This window comes from Hippocampus bargibanti, linkage group LG14, assembly GCF_051943395.1.
Source record: "Hippocampus bargibanti isolate YZ-2025 linkage group LG14, ASM5194339v1, whole genome shotgun sequence".
In the NCBI taxonomy this organism is placed as follows: Eukaryota; Metazoa; Chordata; class Actinopteri; order Syngnathiformes; family Syngnathidae; genus Hippocampus; species Hippocampus bargibanti.
In genome coordinates this window covers 18,979,287-19,003,628 of record NC_142747.1, presented here as the reverse complement: position 1 = coordinate 19,003,628, position 24,342 = coordinate 18,979,287, and the positions used below count along the sequence as shown (strand labels likewise).

The following is a 24,342-nucleotide window of genomic DNA, read 5'->3' as shown; positions in this document are numbered from 1 at the left end:
TTGCTTGTCATTACAGCTATGGCGATACAGTATATTTGAATCGTTATTATTCTCATGGTGAGTTTGTTTCGTGTATGATTTCATACCCGTCAACCTTGGCTAATAGCGTCCCTTATAAATGATTACAATTCCCGTATAAAAGTTAGAGGATACGTTTTTCTGTGGGTGAGCAGCGGCAGCCACATGCGCCAGCGTTCACTCAACCAGGAATAACTCAAATAGATAGAAAGTTAGCTAGCTGGCTAATAGATAGCGATAATAATAATACATTTCATTTATAATAAGGCCATGCCCATTTAAAACAAAACGCATTTTCTTTGACATTCTTTAATGTTTTTATCCAATACAGTAAGTACTCGTTGTTCATTACAAACATAACCAAAAGTGGCGTTTTGAGAATTAGAAGCACATTTCAAAACAAACATTTATTTTGTATTTAAAGGAGAAAAAAAAATATATATATATATATATATACTGCTTGACTTCCAGGTGCATCGGTTAGCATGGGACAAGGCTACTTAGCCTCTTCTGTTTGGGAGATGTCTCATCCCTATCCTGTCCATGCGAGGAAGGCTGAGGCGTCGCCGTGGCAAATCAATCACTCTGAAAGTCACACAGAAGACGACACTTCACGACATGACTTTTCCAACCAAATCCATGTGATCGCTATTGGTATCGCCTAATCGGTAAGGGAAGCTTAAAACCTTGATCACAAGATGCCTATTTTCAATATATTATCCCCTCCCCCCAAAAAAAAAACATCCCATTCATCCATTAATGCTAACCAGTGTACAGGTAACATCCGAGTTACGACCGGGTTCTGTTCCGACAAAACGGTCATAAGTTGAAATCCATTCAAAATGGCTGACGTGACATTTACACATCAGGATAGCAATAATAATAATAATACATTTCATTTATAAGCGCCTTTCAAAACTCTCAAGGTCACTTTACAGTCAGCTTTTCTGTGGGTGAGCAGCGGCAGCCACACACACCAGCGTTTACTCAACCCGTAAGTAACTCAAATAGATAGAAAACTAGCTATCTAGCTAATAGATAGCCAATAGATAGCTAGCCAGCCAACTAGAACGATATATAGCTAGCCAGCTACATAGGTGCTAGCTACAAGCTATCCAGCTAGATAGATATATCACCAATAGATAGCCAGCTAAGTAGCCAGCCAGTCAGCTAGATAGCAAATAGAAGTTAGTAAAAAGTGGCAAAGTTCCGCTTGCGTTGAAGGGTTAGCTTGCCTCCACCAGTCGCGGCTATGAGCTTTAGCATACGATGTCAATCTGTTGTTTTTAAGCAACGTTTTCTATTGAATACTATTATATATCACCCTGCTTACAGTTCATTTATAAATTTTATAACTTTTAGTGTCATTTTTATCATTTTATATTTCGTATTATCAATTTTTATTACTGTATAACTACCTGTAATGTATACAAAACTCTACTGTAGAGTTCATTTATATTTGGCTTGCTGGTTATATATTTGCTATCTATTAGCTATCTACCCATCTATTAGTTATCTATTAGCTGAACTGTATAACTACTGTATTGAGTGTAGTCACGCAGAAGATTGCTGTGCGAGTGTGTGACATGCTGGCTGGCCAAAATTGGAGTACGCGTTGCCGGCTGCTTGCGCATTGCAGTGCCAGGCGTAGAATGTAAACAAAAAACAAAAAAAGGTTCTGTCGTGGTCGTAAGTACGGGTGGTCGTAACTCGCACTGGTCGTAACTCGGATGTTACCTGCATTTTTTTTTTTCACATGAAAGCATTTTCGTTTTCAGTTAGCCCTGACCTATTCCTGTTTGCCGCATGTTTGGTGTTGATGGCGCCATTGGACAGCCGATCCAGTAACGGCGCATTCCCAAGAAGATTCGCCTTCCTCTTGGGCTCCGTCACGTCGTTCTCTGCCTTCTCTCGATAATCCGGACGAAGTATTTTGTTCCCGCTCGGGTGAGCTAATGCGGCGGGCCATGACATTGTTGACGCGTTGGAGTCTGCATGCTGCAAATGGCAACAAAACAGGTTGGGTATAAATCACGCCAATATGTGTCCACCAATCAATACGTCAGTCGTAGAGGAGTGATCCATCGATGAGAAGGTTTCTTCAGCCGTCATCTGTACAAATTTGAAGGTGTCGGACGTTTCGCTTCTTATCTAAGAGGCTTCGTCAGCGAACTAAAATCTTTTGCTGGTAGTTTCAGCCCTATATATATATCCCTACTGTCCAGATGTGGCAGTGCCAGACTCTGCTATGATTGGTCCCTGCTCTCAGGTTGTGGGGAGCAGAGGACTATTCCCTGAGGCTACACTACTTCTATTGTCCAGCAGAAGCTGGTACGTAGCTTAGGGCCACACAAAAATATAAAAAAATAAATAAAAAAATCATTAAAAAACTATGTGACTGTAGTCATTGAAGTCACTCCAATAGATAGAAAGCTAGCTAGCTGGCTAATAGACAGCTAATAGCAAGCTAGCCATTTAGCTAGGTAGCTAGACAGCTCATAGATAGCGAGCTGTCATTGAGAGCTTTTAAAGGCGCTTAAAATGTAATGTATTATTACTATTATTATGCTTATTATTATTATTATTATTATTATTATTATTATTATTATTATCTGACCTAAAGAACCACCTCTTCATATAACACTAAAACCCTTCACTAAATCGCCATGGTGGGTGATGTTTAATTTGGATCGTTCTTACAACAGGTTTCTTAGGCAACACAGGCTTAGTTATGCTGATAAGGTGATACCAGTACAAAGGGGGCAATCAGGCCAGTCGTACACCCCATACTCAGGCAGGACAATAGAATTAATCAGTCGGGACAATAGAAGTAATCAGTGGAGCCTCAACCTGAGAGCAGGGACCAATCATAGCAGAGTCTGGCACCGCCATGTCTGGATAGTAGGGATATATATAGGGCCAAAACTACCAGCAAATTTTAGTTTGCTGACGAAGCATCTTGGATAAGAAGCGAAACGTCCAACACCTTCAAAGAAGTACAGATGACGCCTGAAGAAACCTTCTCATCGGTGCACCAATGAACAAAATTATTGGTACACATCGCACTGGTAGTTTGTTCTTCTTCAGGCATGGTGGTTTCTTGCAACCTCCTTTATTTTTAATTCTCTTTTTAGTGTGTGTACATTCTAAGCACTTGTCGTACCGTCAGCTCGCGGGCATTGCAGTCAGGCACATTGATGGACAGCAGCCAGATGAATAGCAGAGAGCCCCACAAGTCCATCTACAAAACACGGCACCCGAAACGCATCACACTTTTGACACCTACGACCTGGATGTTAGCATATTAGCCTACAAACACGTTTGCGCCGCATGCTAACACCTGGAGCGGAATCTACACACACACACAACAGCCACTTTTAGCTCTGCTGACGGGGATGCGTATTGTCCAGCAACATCAGGCTAATTTTAGCATTTTCCATCCCTGCAAATAAACGCCTTTTGGCCGTCCAAAAACGAGTTCCCCCGAGATACACGCTTACATACGCTAGTGCACACGGACACACACACCTGCCGCCAACGTCAAACACATTCTTGATGATGCACAGACACACACGCACACACATTCCTGTTTCAAAGGTTTTGTGAGGTCCGGATCACTCCAGCTAAGGAGTGAGGACCACCGCTGCCGAGAAGTTTAGAGATGAACTAGTGTTACATTTGAACACTAAATGTCACCCCATTTCCCACTTCAACTTCTTTAAAAACAAAGAAATAAAAAGTGGACTTGAAACTGATATAACAGCAGGAGTGGGGTTTCTAAATGGGTACGTTCAAAGTCCTCACCCCTGTAGTGAATTTGGTTAAAATATCATTTTACTTTTTGTGGTATGAACATTTTCCTCTCATTAAACACACACATGCACACACACACAAACACACATTGTGTAAAAAGTGTGTATATCCAAGTGAAATGAAAATACACACCAAAAAAATCATTTTGGGTGAATTTGAAATGTATTATTATTATTTTGTGAGGACCTCTCTCTGAAACTTTAACAGATGTATATATAAACACTCTAGAAGCCTTTAGAATGGAAAACTTGTGAGTACCGGCCAAAAGGTCCTCACTTGTCAAAAATGTCCTCACTACGTATGGTATAAAATGTTAGTAGTCCTCACAAGACTAGTCATACAAACACACACACACTCTGCTGATGCATGTCCCATTCATAACACACACACACACACACACACACACACACACACACACACACACACACACACACACACACACACACAAAAATTCTTCCATTCACAAGGTCTTCCCTGACCTTCGTCTTCGTTATTAGGTGAACTTTGCTCAAGATATGTCTTTATTCTGTATGACATTGAATATTATATTTACATTTTCTAAACAGATGTATTGATGATTACATTTAAGTTTGTGCATCAGAGCAGTTTTCGTTATTTCTGCCAAGTGTTTAAAATATTAATACAGTGTATGATGATTACATGACAGACTTTTTCTTTATTCTTCTGTGTTTGCATGTTGGCTTTAAATTGCATTTTTTTTATAAATATGGAAAACACTAAGTTACCTTGCACATTTACTATCTAAAAAAATGCCTCGCCGTCATGCACTGGAATAAGTTACAAATATTGTATAAGTAACGTGCAAACCTGAAATACTATATACTACTATTTTCATATGACAATTTAAAGCAAAGGTTAATTCAAGCAGTTGTCATAATTCATATCATCAATCATATTGAAAATTATCCAGCAATTGCTGAGAAAAATCAAATCATAAGGACAAAACTAAGAGCATTTATAATCGTGTAACAACATACACGCGACTTACCTTCACCGTGTCCTCTTGTCTGTTGCCGTGAGCAGACTTGATGTCAGGTTTTATAGCAACCGTCTGTCTGTCTGTCTTTCCAATGTGCAGCCTCCTGTGTGACATCACTTCCTGTACCTTTTTTCCCACTGTGTAACATGTGTGTGTGTGTGTGTGCGTGATGAATTAGTGATGTTTCCTCAAATATTGATCAATCAAGAAATAAAACTAATTTTAAAGGACAACCGACGTCTCCGGACAAGTTGTGTCCATAATTTGTAAAATGGCTTCAAATGATTTCTACTGAGCGTATTTTACAAAGATTCCACCGCATATAGCTATAGTTTACGGTTTAAGACTCGTGCTGAATATTCCGGAAGTCTTGTTTTTGAGTTGGTGACGAGTCGGTATGTGACGTCACTGAAGGAACGCCCCTGACCGAAAAAAGGACACATTGTAGCATTGTCCTTCCATCACGTCAATGCTTTTTTGGTCTGAAAACCTCCTGTTGCACCAGAAAGAGCCAGAAGAGGGCGTCCAAGCTCCATGTAAGGAATTTATCAGCCTGTGGAAACGGGCTGATTCATTACTCACAGGAGCTCAATGGCCGTTTTCTGCCTCTTTTTGGGTGAGACATTTTCCCCCCAATGTTGCCTTAAAATGGCACGGAATAAATTATTTAATCGATTGCAAACATGTATGCTTTCCTCTTCAGAACTATTTGAATCATATTCATAACTGGATGTGTAACAAGAAAGCATATTCTCCGAATCTGAAGCCATTGTTTTGATCCTCCAGCAATGCAAGACGAACAGGGGGGAGGGGACTTTCTGAAAATGCCCAATTTGCAGCTCAATTTTTTTTGCAGATTTTGGACACTTTAAGTCATTTTTATTGGTGTCTTGCATTTGAATAATAATATCAAACTTCGTGTTTTGAGTATTTTAGATGCTAGAAAACATTTTTCTGATGTCAGTTAGGAAACAAAAAAAATGGTGTCGGTTGTCCTTTAAGTGTTATAAATAAACTAAAGACTACCAGGAGGTCGCACACAAGCATTAAATACGACTTTAAAAAAAAAAAGTCAAAATGCCGCAAACAAGAAAAGTCGTGGTCAGCCAGCTGTGAGATGGCTGTCACTAATCTCAGATGAACCAAGACCCCTTTTCCCACCCCCATTAATGATAGCTTGCTGAGAGCTGGAGGCCAATTAAAGAAAAGAAAGAGAGCGAGGGGGGGTTGTAGGTTGGGGTCCAAGCAGCTGCTTTCAAGTGGCAAAATTGACTTCTGGTGTGTCGTATAGGTGCTTATAAATACATCTATTATAATTATTATTATTATTACAGTGATACCTCAGCTTACGAACTTAATTGGTTCCCGGAAAGTGTGTGTAAGGCAAAGTGTGTCTTCCAAATATTAATTTCCCATTGGAAACCATTAAAAATGAAAATAATCTGTTTCCCAGGTCCCCATAAAATATAATTTTCTACCAAATAAGCCTTAAAACTACACAAATTATACCTTTTTTATGTATAATAAATGTGCTATTGTCTTGTAATTAAATAAATAAACTGTACTGTATAAGAAAGTCGTTTTATTTACCTTTGTGATGGTCGTTGATGTCGTTGCCTCTTGATGATATCCGAGTGAAGTTGCAGTGCTTTCTCGGCGATAATACCCTCAGTCACACTGTCCCATGCTAGCTGCTTTTCGTTAATTCAAATCAACAGAAGTTTTTCAACCTCTTCTATTGCCTGAGACTGTTGCTTAGACAACACAGAAACACCCTTGGCCACACGTAGCAATGATCGACTTAGCATACTCGTATATACTGGGATGCTAAGTCACACAAACGCACACCTCGTTCGTGTTTTTCGATGATCTCCTTCTGCTCGACCATCATTTTCTTTTGTGTCCTCTTTGGCTTAACACTATCCTGTACTGGTGACTTTTTCTGACCCATAATAGCCAAAGTACTCCACTCGATAACAAACCATGTCTGCACTGGGTTCACTCAAAGAAAGTGGGTGTGGAAAACTAGTCCGCCATTCACCGTGCCGCTGTTCGACCATGTGGTTTGGTGTCCATCAGCCGAAAACTAGTTCGTAATCCTACTGAACCCTCAGCACCCTGCACACCACCTTTTCCAGCGACTCCCCTCAGGCAGGCGCGACCGATCCTGCAGCTTTACTTAATTTTTAGTTTTAACATGAAGTGCTTTGGACAAATATTTATCAATTTTTTTTGCCCATAAAGTTTATCCAGAATTCTGGGGATAAAACTACTTCCTCGTCAGTCAAAACATAAAACCTTCCGAAAATAAGATTAAAATATTTTCTTTCTTCCGATGTTTGCTTCTTGCTAATTATGTTCTTTTTAGTCATCAGAAGTAGAACAATGTTTGGTTTCACCCAAAACTGCAGCTTACATTGTTTCTTAATTCCTCAATGAGATGCTCTAACACTGTATTGGTCATTCTTTGCAGAGGATAAATAATACCTGCATCACTGTATATCACCTATTAAGTTTGCAGTACCTTTGTCACACCTCCAAAAAAACTCTATTGAATACTGAAGAATCGGACATAAATGCATCTCACTTCCAATCCGAGTTTCGATGACCTTTTCTCCTCAGCGCCTGGATGCCCCGCCTTCATTCCTGCAAAGCATTGTGGTCTTGTTACATTCATTCACAAACATTATATCATGAGGATTATTTCCACCGTGAACGACGACATAATGATATGTTACTAACACCCACCCCAAAGCCGAAAGAGTTCAGGTGTCGCCCGGCGGCATGCCTACCGGCCCACTGGGTGACATCATTAGTCTGGGAGTCTCCTGATTGGTTGTTTGGTAAAGGTCCTCACCGGCGCGTGGCGCACGTGAGCATTGTGAACGGCTTTTTGTTGACTTAGAACAAGACGTTTCGTCGCTGGCGAGGTGTGAGGCCAAAGACGGGATAATTCCCGCCCGCAAGCGCGTGTGTATTGTGTTACGATTAAAGGACAACCGACGCCCTCGGACAAGTTGTGTCCATAATTTGTAAAATCACTTCAAATGATTTCTACTGAGCGTATTTTACAAAGATTCCACCGCATATCGCTATATTTTACGTTTTAAGACTCACGCTGAATATTGAGGAAGTCTTGTTTTTGAGTTGGTGACGAGTCCGTATGTGACGTCACTGAAGGAACGCCCCTGACCGAAAACGGGACACATTGTAGCAGTCATTCCATCACGTCAATGTATTTTGCTGTACTTGTTTGTTCTGAAAACCTCGTGTTGCACCAAAAAGCCGCCAGAAGAGGGCGACCAAGCTCTATGTAAGGAATTTATCAGCCTGTGGAAACGGGCTGATTAATTCCTCACAGGAGCTTGGTCGCCATTTTCTGCCTCTTTTTGGTGATACATTTCCCCCCAATGTTGCCTCAAAATGGCACGGAATACATTCTATAATCGATTGCAGAGATTGAAGAGGAAAGCATAAATGTTTGCAATCGATTAAAGAAGTCTTTTCGTATCAATTCGAGCCATCTGGACTCCGATGTAGCCCACAGAAAATGCACAAGATGGCGCACAAGCTCTATTGGAAATGGGCTGATTTGTCCGCATTTTACAAAGATTCCACCGCATATCGCTATATTTTACATTTTAAGACTCGCACTGAATATTCAGAAAGTCTTGTTTTTGAGTTGGTGACGATTCCTGACGTGACGTCACTGAAGGAACACCCCTGACCGAGAAAGCGACACACAATGCATTTTGGGTACTTGTTTTTGTCTGAAAACTTCGTGTTGATGGCGAAATTAGAAGGAAAACACAAATAACGCGATGGTGAATCGTGTGTTGCACCAAGACTACTATTTGATACTAGTTGACACAAATTCCCGGCAGAAAACTCAATTTTCAAATCAATCAACACAACCCATTTGCAACGGTGCTTGGGCGCCATCTTGTGCATTTTACGGGACGCTACACATCAGTCATCAAAATGATCCGGAAGAACTTCTTTAATCGATTGCAAACATTTATGCTTTCCTCTTCAGAACTATTTGAATCATATTCATAACTGGATGAGTAACAAGAAAGCATCTTCTCCGAAATCTGAAGCCATTGTTTTGATTCTCGAGCAAGGCAAGACGTCTTGGCGTGATGTCACGAACAAGGGGGCGGGACCTTCTGAAACTCGCAATTTCCAGGGTCATTTTGAAGTAGTTTTGGGACACTTTAAGTCATTTTTATTGGTGTTTTGCATTTGACTAAAAATATCAGCCTGCGTGTTTTGGGTATTTTAGATGCTTTAAAACAGGGGTGTCAAAGTCATTTTTTGCCGCGGGCCACATTGTAGTTATGGTTTCCTCTCGAGGGCCGTTATGAATTTGGGGAACCCATTAGAATGTTTAAATCCCTTCAAATATTACATATAGAGCACACAGCAAATTAATGAATAACTCGTTTTCAAATCTGAAGTCAAGAATAATGACTTTTATTGTGGTTGACATCCAAAAATATGAAATTTTGGCTCAGATTTTAGCAATCATCATGGAATTTAACAAGTTTGATTTGCTTTCGCGGGCCAAAAAAAAAATGATGTGGCGGGCCGGATTTGGCCCGCGGGCCTTGACTTTGACACCCGTGCTTTAAAACGTTTTTCTGATGTCAGGTAGGAAATAAAAAAATGGTGTCGGTTGTCCTTTAAAACGTAAAATACGTATCATGGAATCTTTGTAAAATGCGCTCAGTAGAAGTCATTTGAAGTGATTTTCCAAATGATGGACGCAACTTGCCCGTAGGTGTCGGTTGTCCTTTAAATTTGTGTTTAAAAACATGTCGCCATGTCACGGTCCGGTAAACCTAAGGATGACCTTACCGTGGGTCGATGAGTGGATAAAATCCCGCCCACCTCCCTGTTACAGGGTCCGCTAATGGCTAGCAGCTGGTCGCTAACCTATCCGCTGCGTAATCCCACATCCCGCTGCTGGCCGCTGGCGTTTATCCAACGGTGGCTACCCCCGGGGACTAATTGGAAAATGGCGTGGCGCCGCGTCAACAAGTCAGCCATCAAAGTGGCTCACCTGCTGAGTGACGGCCTCCCGGTACGCGATCCACAGTGGCGCGCTAAATTTGATTGGCGCATATGGTGGGTGAACACAAGGTTATTGTGCCACCGCTATAATAATATGTATGAAACACCTGATGGTCACTCCATTGACTTCTCCGCATGATGCAGATTAACCCAACGGCCATTAACTATGATGGGAGGAGTTACATTTACTCGACAGTCTGATTAAGAATTACATAACTGTCATCACGACAAAGGAAATATACATTTATTTTTTTCAAAATAATAATAATAATAATAATAATACATTTCCACATGCATATCTTTTAGCTATCTAGTTGACTGGCTGGCTATCTGTTGGCTATCTATACAGCTAGCTGGCTATCTATTAGTTGGCTAGCTGGTTGTCTATTAGCTAGCTGGCTGGCTATCTGTTGGCTATCTATCCGGCTGGCTGGTTATCTATTGGTTAGCTGGCTATCTATTAGCCGTCTTTGTGTTGTCATATTATTATTTATTTAGTTTTTTTTGTTTCCTTTCTTTACTTTCCTCTTCCTTTCATTACTTTGTTGCTGTGTTACTTCGGGGTAGAGCGAACGCTGGCGCGAATGGCTGCCGCTGCTCACCCGCACAAAAAAAGTGACCTGTGACCGTTAAGTGTCCTTGAGAGTTTTGAAAGGCACTTAGAAATTAAATGTATTATTATTATTAATATTGTTATCGTTATTAACTATAAGCTATCTATTGGCTAGCTAGCTGGTTATCTATTAGCTATATAATAGCTAGATAGCTATGTTTTTATTTATTTGAGTTATTCCGGCTTGAGTGAACGCTGGTGCGTGTGGCTGCCGCTGCTCACCCACAGAAAAATTGGATCAGTGACTGTAAAGTGACCTTGAGAGTTTTGAAATTATTATTATTATTATTTCCTTGTGTCCCACCTGAGCTTCCTCTTCTCGTCTTAAAATCATTTCAGACGGTATATTTGGACAACAGGTCATCTGCGAGCTCCTCAGGTGGTTTGTAACCTGCTTGTGGTGACGTCACAACAGCTCATGAATTTGATTGGGCGAGCTGTGATGAGTTGCCCTTTGCGTGTGTGTGTGTGTGTGTGTTTTAAGTGAGGCTTGTCGATGTGCGTGTTACTTTTATTGCGACCAACGGAGGAATATTTGACCACTTCAATTTTTATGTGCTAATACTATATTTCCCAATTTTAACCACTTTTTTTAACGTTTGGCGTGACGGTAGCCGGCATCCCTGTACGACGTGTTTCTGCGGTGAGTTCACGTGTATCTCGTTGCATTTTATTCCGCACGCTCCGACAAGGAATGCTGCATTTTTTTAATCTTTATATTTTTATGATTTACCCAGAGAATACAAGACGAAATTTGCCCGATTTCTGATTGAATTTTGGAGTAGAATTTATGATTTAAATCAGTGTGAGTCACGAGAGATTATAATCGTTATAACGATTTTACAATGCATTTCGCTGCACGTGAACGTTTCACGTTCGCGGTAAACTACACGAACGTGAAACGAATGACTACGGAACATTATTATTATTTTTTAAATCCTTTTTAAAATTGCTTAACCGTGTCATATCCTATTACCAATACACGTGTTGCTGTATTAAAACACGTTACTACGTGTTTAATTTGAGTATTTATTTAGTATAACACGTATACATTGTTATATGTACGGTGCATTCTTTCAACGTGTGCTGTATATGAAGTCAACAGAAGTTCATTTCAACAGTCAATTCAAGGGATACCGTTGCGTAACAATTAATTTAAAATGCTCTTTAAAAGCTGAACAAGTAAAATAGGTTGCAGCTGTCTTATTTTTGTGCTTTTCGTTTGATATTTTATGCTGAAATATTTTTAAACGTGTTTTGTGTATTAAAATGTATTCGCTTGCTGTTTAAGTAAAACAATATTTTCTTGTATTTTGTTAGCATATATTTCTATTGTCAATAAGCATTCCCTTTTTAAAAATTTGCTCTTAGTGCCACGCATTGCTCCCCGTCTTTTCCCGTTTCCATGGAAACCCTGACCACTTTGTCCCCGGTCGCTCAATGTGACGTCACCTGTATCGGAGGGAAACGTCGCAATTCCTGTACGTGGGATCAGTCGAAAAATAAAGGTACATATTTTTAATTCAATTTATAAATTATGATAGTGATTAATTGTGTAATTGTGGTCAAATGTAAATGTATACAGACAAAATTTGATGTTAAAAGTGAATGTGGGTGCGTGTCAGACGGGTGTGTATTTAGTAGGTCTCCCCCTGCTGGCGTACTCTGGTCAGAGCAGCTCCCTCACCTGCAAAGGAACAAAGAGGTAGCATGACTTCAATATGTCTTGTATGACAAAGTAGATCAAAAGCTGCTTATTTTAAAAAAGAAAACATATTCAGGTACTAAATCTGTTGTGTTTGTGTTTTGGTCAGTGTAATCTTGAGGACATGTTGCTACAACAAGAGGAAGAGCTTAATCGCCTCCAAGAGGAGAACTTCAAACTGCGACAATTCCTCAACTCCTCATTCATCGGGGATTTGAAAGCTGAGGTAAGACTCTCTGGCACACCTTTGCTCTGTTTTTATGAAATGTTGACAAAGAACAGATTGGCCATCAATCAAGAACAGAAAGGACACACATTCTTTGGCGTCTGTACTTTTCTTATTTTACTTAAAGGACAACCGACACAATTTTTTTGATTCCTAACTGACACCAGAAAAAACGTTTTATAGCGTCTAAAATACCCCAAACAACGCAGGCTGATCTTTTTAGTCAAATGCAAAACACCAATAAAAATGACTTAAAGTGTCCCAAAACTGCCACAAAATGAGTTCGGAACTGGGAATATTCAGAAAGTCCCGCCCCTTTGTTCGTGACGTCACTGTTGGTCACACACTGCCTTGCTCCAGAATCAAAACAATGGCTTCAAAGAGTTCAGATTTGGAGAAGATGCTTTCTTGTTACTCATCCAGATATGAATATGATTCAAATAGTTCTGAAGAAGAAAGCATAAATGTTTGCAATCGATTAAAGAAGTCCTTCCGTATCAATTCGAGCAGTCAGGACTCCAATGTAGCGTCCCAGAAAATGCACAAGATGGCGTACAAGTACCCAAAATGCATTTGTGCGTTCCTGTATGAAGATGTTTTTACATTTCTGAATCAGCGTCTTCATTGAAGCCAAACAGACTCTTAATGAGAGATGCAGAATATAGCCTGTACTGGTCGCTTGTCAGTTTCATGAAAGAAAAATGACACGTTTGAATTTTCGACACTGAACAAATGAAGTAACAGACGCAACTGAATATTGTTGTACAGAGTTTGAGTGCCAACAGGACCAAGAATCTGAATAGGAAGCCACCGTACCACGTTTCCTCTTTCCAAAACTGTTCTCGGCGCCACCTTCCCATCAGCAAGCGTGTTTGTCGAAACCTCAGCGCTGAATTCAGTTCTACTGAATCCAGTTCCACTTCTTCTGAGCCCACGCTGGATCTTTGGGTTCTGAAGACTCTTGGTCTGAAGGACCCGGACACCATTGACACCTCTTCCATGCCTGCTGCATACCACCAAAACTTAACAGTCTCACCGGTTGCCCACCAAATCGAGAGCGAGCAGTCCGACCTCAGCGACGGAAGCCCAGAAGGTCTACAAAGTCATCATTCCTTCATGGCATCCACCCCAAACCACACATCTCCATCATCTGGACACCAGTTCTCCGCAGAGTCTCACTCAAGCCCAGATCCTTTTTGCAGTCCGGTCCCTAACTGGTCTTGGCGCCCAGAAGGTCTATCACAAGTTGGACAGTCTGTTGCTGGACATCCGGACTTGGCCTTTTCAATGTCCTTGAGCCCTGCCAGTCGTGTAAAGACCCTCAGCTACCCTCAGGGGCAGGCTTTTGTTCGGAGGGACACCCAAGGACATTGCAAGTTCACTTGGTTGCCCACACACATCTCCAGAAAGCAGGATCCTGGAGTTGGACTTGAGACCAAACGTTAAATGCTACATCTTGAAATGTTACTCAAAGACTCTCATGGCTCCCGATCCAGAGAAAACCGCCTTAGATGACCTGCATCAAAGAGGCGTACTCTACTACATTAGGACAAGTTGACTTGTGCCTGTTACATACCTCGGTGTCTAAGTTGTTAAAGTTATTTTTATTTATAAACATAACGACTGAATGCCAGAAATGTAATTCGAAACACCACTCGTGGCCTTTACTCAACTCAACTCAAATGTAATTCTAGAAAAACCACTGCCGTGTAGAAAGCGCTTTATGTGAAGCAAAAACAAAGTCCGACAACAACAATGAAAGACAATAGAAAAGACAAAACCAGTATAAAAAGTAAATCTATCTATCTATCTATCTATCTATCTATCTATCTATCTATCTATCTATCTATCTATCTATCTATCTATCTATCTATCTATCTATCTATCTATCTATCTATCTATCTATCTATCTATCTATCTATCTATCTATCTATCTATCTATCTATCTCTCTGTCTCTCTCTCTCTCTGTCTCTGTCTCTCTCTCTCTATCTATCTATCTATCTATCTATCTATCTATCTATCTATCTATCTATCTATCTATCTATCTATCTATCTATCTATCTATCTATCAATCTCTCTCTGTCTCTCTCTGTCTCTCTCTATCTATCTATCTATCTATCTATCTATCTATCTATCTATCTATCTATCTATCTATCTATCTATCTATCTATCTATCTATCTATCTATCTACCTACCTACCTACCTACCTACCTACCTACCTACCTATCTATCTATCTATCTATCTATCTATCTATCTATCTATCTATCTATCTATCTATCTATCTATCTATCTATCTACCTACCTACCTACCTACCTACCTACCTATCTATCTATCTATCTATCTATCTATCTATCTATCTATCTATCTATCTATCTATCTATCTATCTATCTATCTATCTATCTATCTATCTATCTGTCTGTCTGTCTGTGTAGCTAGCTATAAACATAACGGCTAGCTAGCTAGCTATCAACATAACGACTAGCTAGCTATAAACATAATGGCTAGCTAGCTAGCTAGCTGTAAACATCACAGCTAGCTAGCTAGCTATCTAGATAGATAGCTAGCTAGGTAGATAGATAGATAGATAGATAGATAGATAGATAGATAGATAGATAGATAGATAGAAAGCTCGATAGCTAGCTAGATAGATAGATAGATAGATAGATAGATAGATAGATAGATAGATAGATAGATAGATAGATAGATTATTTCTGTTTGATCGATAGCTTTTCTCCCCAAGGATGTTAGCATGTTAGCTGCTCCTTAGCTCACTTACGAGCTTGGGTAGAGTGCCGCCTCCTGGTGTTTCTCAACAGTTGGTGGTCCGTGGCTCCCCAGAGACCCCCCCCCCCCCCCCCCCTCCGCCACTTCCTCGGTCCTCCCCTTGCACGTAACAATGGAGAAGGTTCATCTCCCTGGAGGGGTGCCCGAAAGAGCCAACCCGGTCCCCCGAGAAGAGTCAGGGAGGCCATGCGGAAGCAGGGGTGTCCGAGCGCTCTATGGCTAATAACACAGTGAGAGCGGGGTTGAGGCCGCAGATGTCAACCAGATTGGTCGCATTTGAGTGGAACGCTGGATTGTGAAGGAGGCTGCGGTGAGGATCACACAGAGATCATGCAGCGACCATCTCCGCTGACGGGTCATTAAGGAGGATAGACATGAAATCCAATCTGTCCACGGACAAGCGTTTTCCTGCAAGTTGACAGCTTGAACACTCAACAAGGTCCTACAGTACGACGCCCACTCCCCAAAAGAAAAAAATACATTCTCACAATACATCTGTGTAAGCTCTCAGTCGTACAGGAGTGGTCCATCGATGAAAAGGTATCTTCAGCCGTCGTCTGTACTCCTTTCAAGGTGTCGGATGTTTCGCTTCTTATCCAAGAGGCTTCGTCAGCTAACTAAAATTTGCTGGTAGTTTCGGCCCTATATATATATATATCCCTACTGACGAGATGTGACAGTGCCAAACTCTGCTATGAATGGTCCTTCCTCTCAGGTTGGGGGGAGCAGAGGACTACTCCCTGCGGCTACACTGATTACTTCTATTGTCCTGACTGATGACTTATATTGTCCAGCAGAAGCTGGTACGTAGCTTATAAAAGACCACACTTAAATTAGCTAACCTAAAGAACCACCTCTTCATAAAACAGCAAAACCCTTCACTAAATCACCATGGTGGGGTGAGGTTTAATTTGGATCGTTCTTACAACAGGCTTCTTCGGCAACACAGGTTTAGTTATGCTGATGAGGCGATACCAGGACAAAGAGGGCAAACAGGCCAGTCGTATCAGGCAGGACAATAGAAGTTATCAGTCAGGACAATCGAAGTAATCATTGTAGCCTCAGGGAATAGTCCTCTGCTCCCCCCAACCTGAGAGCAGGGTCCAATCATAGCAGAGTCTGGCACCGCCACGTCTGGACTATTGTCCCGACTGATTACTTCTATTATCCTGCCTGAGTATGGGGTCTACGACTGGCCTGATTGCCCCATTTGATCTGATATCACCTCATCAGCATAACTCAGCCTACGTTGCCTAAGAAGTCGATTGTAGGAACGATCCAAATCGAACCTCACCCCACCATGGCGATTTACTGAATGGTTTTTCTGTTTTATGAAAATAGCTTCTTTTACTCCCCTTTCAAACCATCTATTTTCTTTCGCTAAGATTTAAACCTCATTGTCGTCAAATGAGCGGTTGCTAGCTTATACAGCATGCAACTTTTAAATATGATAACTTGTTATTCTCCATCAGCTATAAAGCATTGTGGGAAAAGTTTGTGGCAGACGGTCTGACATTATGGCTGGGGTGTGCAGTGGTTTATTTAAGACAGTTGATTCAGGGAGTTAATTTGCCCCCTCGGAGAATTATACAGCCCTGCCTCCCACTGTTAATGTTACACCTCCACCTCTGCCTGAAGGACATGCACCTGCTAGCCTTGTTGCCCAGATTGCCTCCAGCGTTGGATTTATTTTTTTTTTGTGTGTGAAAAATGGACTTGGCAAGATTCATCGTTCAGGTTTGGGTCGAGACTGAAGCCACGACCAGATTTTATTTATTCCTCAGACCAGCCTTCTTTTCTTCCTTGCACTTTGGTCCTACAACATTACAAAAAAAACAGTTTGTGACAAAGACATGAGAAAAAACAATCACGACCCATCCTCCCGGAATGTCACTGATCATTTATGAAGTGAAATTATTAAAGAAATCAGCAAAAAAATGTTCCACCTATACCACCCTCATTTCAATTGTTTTTGAGGACATCCACTTAAAGGACAACCAACCAACGTCTCCGGACAAGTTGTGTCCATAATTTGTAAAATGGCTTAAAATGACTTCTACTAAGCGTATTTTACAAAGATTCCACCGCATATAGCTATATTTTACGTCTTAAGACTCGTGCTGAATATTCAGGAAGTCTTGTCCTCTTAAAATAATGTGAGCGTTACAAAAGTGTCAATTAGAAGTAAATAAAACATTAAAAAATGATTTCATTGTTTCTTTATACATTTAATTAGTGTAAAAATGTATTTTATTTTTTACATTTTCTTTTGTTTCATCTTACAAATGAATTGTCTGTACAGTATTGTGTCGATAGCTGCTTTATAAAGTATTGTGCTTAAAATTGGGAGTCTCCGGACCAAATATTAATACATTTAATTTCTAAGCGCCTTTCAAAACTCTCAATGACATGTATTGAAAATGGGATTTTTTTTTTCTTTGTGGTGTCAATCAATTTTAAACCAAAATGTTTTAACTAGAACGATCAAATGTGAATTAAAATAGTATGTATAATAGTATGTTTATTATTATTATATTTTGCACAACACGTTGTTTAAAATCATGTTGTGCAAAAAAAATCTAAAATATTTTCCTGTAAAAAGACGTCTAAAAACATTTCTCATATCACGTTTCTCAACTACAACAAATCATTTTATTGCTGCAAAAAAAAACTCATTTTTTACACAGTGACGGTCTACCGTCATTCGGCGTGACGTAAAACCGATTGCGTCAGCTAGTTCGCTTTACGGCACGATACATCTGCGAGCACGCGAAACTGAACTAAGAAATAAGTTGCTGGATAACAAAATTTGACTCTAACAAAAAAAATGACTCGTAAATGATATATATGGACACAGCGCTGAACGTATCGATCACTAATCGGGTGTGAAATACGTCATCTTTAGCTCCAAATATGTCCTCAAAGACGTCGAAGGAACAGCCAGGTACTTATGAGCATGTGTAATAAGAGTCTTATGTTTCTACGTGCGTTCGATGTTTTATTCAATTGTGCATAATATACTATTAGTGTTGCTACTTTCACTCGGATTGTTTTTTTTTTCTCGTCGTCATGAGGCTTTTGTGAACATTATTCCACAAAAAAAAAAACCTTCCGCGAGGCTTTGTGTGCACACAACCCCCAACCACATCTGGCCAAAACCTTGATTGTCAGTCAATGGTGATCAAATGGGAATAAAAACGAAAACGGATACACCATTTTTTAGATTTTGTTTATGTGACCATAATGTCGTGCTATCAAATTGGCACACTCAATGGGACATTTGTTTGTATTGAACATTACCGGAAGTAACACAGCAGCGAAATTATGAAAGGAAAGAAAGAAGTAGAAAAACAAAATATGTGTGTGTATGTTTCCAATGTGGTTAACAGCCGAATGTTGTTTTTGGACAGAGTGATGTCTTCCAAAGAGACACCGTCTCCCGTCCATGCCATGCACATCAGTCGGTGTGACTCCGCCCCCCTGCTGTGGCATACAGACGAAGTAGCCGCCGCACGCTCGCTTGGCCTGGTTGGGGCGTTGCTGGGCTCACTACCGCGCACCCCCCGGCAGAATGTACGCCTGGGACGGCCTTTGTTGTTATTACCGGAGGAGGAACGATTTCTAGGCGAGAGTGGCGCCCCTGTTGCTATTTCGCAATCGGTGAGTTGCTATCTCGCTCGCATGCATGACATGAAGTCACATTTGCAGATGTACAGGTAACATCCGACTTACGAGTGAATTTTGTTCTGACCAAACGGTCGTAAGTCGAAATGGTCGTAAGTTGAAATGGTCGCAAATCAAAATCCATTCAAAATGTTGAATAGAGACTCGGAGGCTAAATGTCTGGAGGTCATGGTCGTAAGTACGGGTGGTCGTAAGTCGAGTTGGTTGTAAGTCGGATGTTAACTGTATTTATTTTTTGATTGGTTGTGGAGTGGTGAATCAGTCATCAGGTGTTTCAATGACAAATTATAATAATAATAACAGTTTACAACACTTTACAGTTACAGGACCACTTTTTTTGTGTGGGTGAGCAGCGGCAGCCACACGCGCCGGCGTTCACTCAACCCGGAAGTAACTGAAATAGATGGAAAGCTAGCTAGCTAATAGATACAGTAGGAATAATAATAATACATTTGATTTCTAAGCGCTTTTCAAAACTCTCAAGGACACTTTACAGTTACAGGATCACTTTTTTTGTGTGGGTGAGCAGCGGCAGCCACACGCGCCGGCGTTCACTCAACCCGGAAGTAACTCAAATAGATGGAAAGCTAGCTAGCTAATAGATACAGTAGGAATAATAATAATAATAATAATACATTTGATTTCTAAGCGCTTTTCAAAACTCTCAAGGACACTTTACAGTTACAGGACTACTTTTTTTGTGTGGGTGAGCAGCGGCAGCCACACGCGCCGGCGTTCACTCAACCCGGAAGTAACTGAAATAGATGGAAAGCTAGCTAGCTAATGGATACAGTAGGAATAATAATAATACATTTGATTTCTAAGCGCTTTTCAAAACTCTCAAGGACACTTTACAGTTACAGGACTACTTTTTTTGTGTGGGTGAGCAGCGGCAGCCACACGCGCCGGCGTTCACTCAACCCGGAAGTAACTGAAATAGATGGAAAGCTAGCAAGCTAATAGATACAGTCATAATAAATGGATGTTTTGCGCCGTTGTGGGTGTGAACACAGTCAACCTATTTCGCAGCCAATGGGAGTTGCTCGAAGACTCGAAACTTGCACGTATATGTCGGGATCGATATCATAGCTGGGATGTGATTAATGGGTATGTACCGCCTTCAGAATGTAGATCCACAGGAGCACGTCCGCCAGGTGGCGCTCTATGCGGAAACTCTGGAGCGGAACTACCAGGAGCAGCAAGTTCTCGCTCTTGAAGACAGGAAGACGGCTATGCTACGTGCCCTCAACTCGTCTCGACCAGGTGTGACGACTTTAATAAGTCTGTGGTCGACATCGAGAAGATCTCATGCACACTCAACCACCAATGGATTGACGTGTTCATGAAATCACACAATAATAATAATAATAATAATAATAATAATAATAATTTCATTTCTAAGCGCCTTTCAAAACTCTCAAGGTCACTTTACAGTCACAGGATTAAGTTTTTCTGTGGGTGAGCAGCGGCAGCCACACGCGCCCGCGTTCACTCAACCCGGAATAACTCAAATACATCGAAAGCTTGCTAGATAGCTAATAGCTAGCTCGCGAGATATTTAATAGATACCGAGCTAGCTAGATAGCTAATAGACAGCTAGCTAGATAGCCAGAGAGATATTTAGTAGATACCGAGCTAGCGAGATAGCTAATAGACAGCTAGCTAGATAGCCAGAGAGATATTTAGTAGATACTGAGCTAGCTAGCTAGCTAATAGACAGCAAATAGATAGCCAATCGCTAGCTGGTTTTCTTCTCCATGGCCACACGCTCAGTTTTAATCACGGCGTTCTCTGACACGTGGCAAATATTTATCAACCTTCCACCCAACTTTATTTAAAAGACTACTCATCAAATGAAGGGGAACTAAACTAAAACTACCCGGCTATCTATTTGCTGTCTATTAGCCAGCTATATGGCTGGCTATCTAGCTAGCTATCTGCCTGGCTATCTGTCTTGCTATCTGGCTGGCTACTTAGCTTCCTACCTAGCTGGGTATCTATTTACGGTCCATTAGCTAGCTACCTAGCTGGCTATATTTTTGCTAACTATTTGCCGTCTATTAGCTAGCTATCTGGCTGGCTATCTGGTTGGCTATCTAGCTACTACCTAGCTGGTTATCTTTTTGCTATCTATTTGCTGTCTATTAGCTAGCTATCTGGCTGGCTATCTTTTTGCTAACTATTTGCTGTCTATTAGCTAGCTATCTGGTTGGCTACCTAGCTACTACCTAGCTGGTTATCTTTTTGCTATCTATTAGCTAGCTATCTGGCTGGCTATCTGGTTGGCTACCTAGCTACTACCTAGCTGGTTATCTTTTTGCTATCTATTTGCTGTCTATTAGCTAGCTATCTGACTGTCTATCTGGCTTGCTATCTGGCTGGCTACCTAGCTTGCTACCTAGCTGGCTATCTACAACAATGTAACAGAACATGACATAACTTGTCTTCTTTCCTTTCCTCTTCCTTTCATAACTTTGCTGCTGTGTTACTTCCGGGTAGAGTAAACGCTGGCGCGTGTGGCTGCCGCTGCTCACCCACAAAAAAAATTATCCTGTGCATACAGGCTCCGAAGTTGACTGCGAGGAGGACAAACGGCGCCGCCTGGAGACTCTGGAGCGTCATTTCAGCTTCCCGCGCTCCGCCCTGATAGTCCAATTAAATACAGCCAGGGTTACGCCGCCCCACATTTCAGGTTCTTGTGCCATCCGCACGCCGGCCGCTAACGCTAGGTACCAAGTGTTCGCGGATCTGAGGCGGCGGGGCCTCTACCTGACCTCAGCTGGAAAGTTTGGCGGAGATTTCCTGGTCTATCCTGGTATGTGCTTTGCTTAGAAATAAGATATATATATATATAACGGAAATACAGTGATACCTTGGCTTTAGCTAACAAACTTTTCGCCTTACAAACGTTAAATTCGCGAGAATATTATCTTGGCATACAAACTATTTTTTGGGAAACACACAGAGTGTTAAATGGTTCAGAAAATGGATACAAAACACAGTGAAATTTGGACTCATTTCAACTTTGTTGATAGTTCAAAGGCAGAGTGTAGACTGCAAGGTGAAAATAATCCATCAATCAGGCTCCACAAATAACCCGCACAAGCCATCTGTACAATTTGAAGATAACCTACGAGCAAGGGAACCAGCTATTAATGAAGTTTCTAGTGTGTCTGCCTACATCTGTTGCTGTTGCAATATCACAACTTCCAAGATGTACAACTCCTTGAGACACTTCATGCAAAAAGCTATCCAGTCCATCAAGCCATCAACGACCATCACAAAGATAAATAAAACGACTTTATTATACTGTACAGTTTATTTCTTTAATTACAATCCCGTAGCGCATTTATTATACATAAAATAAGGTATATTTTGTGTAGTTTTAAGGCTTATTTAGTTGAAAATTAAGTTTTATGGGGGGCCTGGGAACGGATTATTCTCATTTTAATGGTTTCCTATGGGAAATAAATTTTTGGGATACACACTTTTCGATTTACACACACTTTCTGTTAATCAATTAAGTTCGTAAGCCAAGGTATCACTGTAGTTAGTTCAGGCAGATATTGAAATGCAGATATTGTTTATTTTGTCTTTACAGGTGACCCTCTTCGCTTCCATGCGCACTTCATCTGCGTGTGCCTGGACGCAGATGAGCGTGTACCCCTGTCGGACCTCCTTGTCGCCGCTCGCCTTGGTTCCAATGTCAAGAAGACACTGGTCTTGTGTTCGCCTCACCGCCACGGTAGCGGCGTGACGTACTCGTCGCTCCAGTGGAGCGGAATGAGTTGATCTGATTGGACAGCGGGACTGATACATGTCGGTTGCCCCCTGGAGGGGACTGCTCGGTGACTTTGTGACCTTCCTTCACCTCAGTGTGGATAGCAGACTGTTAGAGATGTTCGCTCGGACACTGTGAATTCTTCCAAGCTATTCATTGAGAATACAGTGATACCTCGGTTTACGAACTTTTCAGTTTACGAACGTTAAATTTATGAAAATTTTACCTTGGCATACGAACTATTTTTCGGGATACACACGGAGCGCCACAATGTGTGATGTGTCGTTGGCGAACGAGCCCGTTCTCCTAACAAGGAAATGGGAGCGGACTTTTTTTGTCCTTTATTCCCCGCCCCCAGTCTTAAAGCTGCACGTGATTGGTCAAAAACGCATCAGTGAGGAGGCGGGGAGGTTTACAGCCAGAGAGAGTTAGGCCGTTCTCCATAAAAGAAAATGGCAGCTGACTTGTTTTTTTTGTCCTCTATTCCCCGCCCCCAGCCTTCGATTAAAGCCACGTGATTGGTCAAGAACTCAGCAGTGAGGGGAGGTGGTTTAAACATTAAAGAGCCAGGCAGATGACAGAGAGAGTGAGAAAATGGATACAAAACAGTGACATTTGGACTCGTTTCAACTTTGATAGTTCAAAGGCAGAGTGTAGACTGCAAGGTAAAAATATCCCATCAATCAGGCTCCACAAATAACCCACACAAGCCATCTGTACGCTTGATGAAAAAAGCTATCAATCGAACTAAACAGAACACAATTGATGAGGAACAAAGTAAAATTATCGCAGAGAAAGCACCTACAAGGGATCATTCCTCAAGATGGTGAAAGAAGGCTACGTTCCTCATCAAGTGTTTAATGCTGAGGAAACCGGCCATTCCATCAAGCCATCAACGACCGTCACAAAGGTAAATAAAACCACTTTAGTACCACAGTAGTTTATTTCTTTAATTAAAATACAATAGCACATTTATTATACAGAAAATAACGTATATTTTGTGTAGTTTTAAGGCGTAGAAAATTAGAAAATTTTGTTTTATGGGTACCTGGGAACGGATTGTTCTCATTTTAATGGTTTCCTATGGGAAATGAATTTTTGGGATACACACTTTTCGCCTTACGCACTCTGTCTTGGAACCAATTAAGTTCCGAAGCCAAGTTATTATTGTACATGGTTATATATAATGATAATAATAATACATTTCATTTCTAAGCGCCTGTCTCAAGGACACTTTACAGTCATAGGATATTTTTTGCTGCAGGTGAGCAGCGGCAGCCACATGCGCCAGCGTTCTCTCAACCCGGAAGTTCTTTCATTATTAGAATGAATAAACAAACCTTTAAATAAATACATAAATATATATAAACAAACAAATATATAAATACATACATAAACACAAATACATACATAAATACAAATATATACATAAACAAACACTTAAATAAATACATATGAGAATTTTGAAAGGCACTTATACATTCAATTTATTGTTATTATTATTATTTTTCATAATTATAACATCAGCTGAATCTTCGTTTTATTTTCCTGGACGAGCCCAACGTTTTGCCGCCTCTTTCTGGTCACGTGAGTCACAAGACCAGAGCCTGGTGTTATGTCACGTGACACGCCTCTTCA

At 40.9% G+C, this 24,342-nt stretch overlaps 3 protein-coding genes across 4 annotated transcripts; 2 read left to right on the top strand and 1 right to left on the bottom strand.

Moving 5' to 3' along the window:
- Positions 1-472: 472 nt before the first annotated feature.
- Positions 473-10,903, bottom strand: ostn (osteocrin). Its single transcript, XM_089014231.1, has 6 exons — positions 10,825-10,903; positions 7,419-7,477; positions 4,841-4,968; positions 3,182-3,259; positions 1,808-2,016; positions 473-603 (listed from the first exon to the last, which is right to left on the bottom strand). Coding segments are annotated over exons 2-6 (501 nt in total). The 5' UTR covers positions 7,420-7,477; positions 10,825-10,903; the 3' UTR covers positions 473-518.
- Positions 10,904-11,631: 728 nt separating this feature from the next.
- Positions 11,632-13,897, top strand: gmnc (geminin coiled-coil domain containing). Its single transcript, XM_089014328.1, has 4 exons — positions 11,632-12,028; positions 12,146-12,225; positions 12,335-12,451; positions 13,220-13,897. Exons 1-4 carry the CDS (start codon positions 11,926-11,928, stop codon positions 13,895-13,897), a joined length of 978 nt encoding a protein of 325 aa, XP_088870454.1. The 5' UTR covers positions 11,632-11,925.
- Positions 13,898-17,993: 4,096 nt separating this feature from the next.
- Positions 17,994-22,927, top strand: tsen34 (TSEN34 tRNA splicing endonuclease subunit). Of its 2 annotated transcripts, none has more exons than XM_089014421.1 (5): positions 17,994-18,183; positions 18,650-18,899; positions 20,048-20,186; positions 21,616-21,738; positions 22,525-22,927. In XM_089014421.1, exons 2-5 carry the CDS (start codon positions 18,654-18,656, stop codon positions 22,713-22,715), a joined length of 699 nt encoding a protein of 232 aa, XP_088870547.1. In that variant the 5' UTR covers positions 17,994-18,183; positions 18,650-18,653; the 3' UTR covers positions 22,716-22,927. The 2 variants fall into 2 exon arrangements, with proteins under 2 accessions (XP_088870547.1, XP_088870546.1); XM_089014420.1 differs by having other exon boundaries at positions 17,996-18,183; positions 21,487-21,738.
- The last annotated feature ends 1,415 nt before the right edge of the window (positions 22,928-24,342 follow it).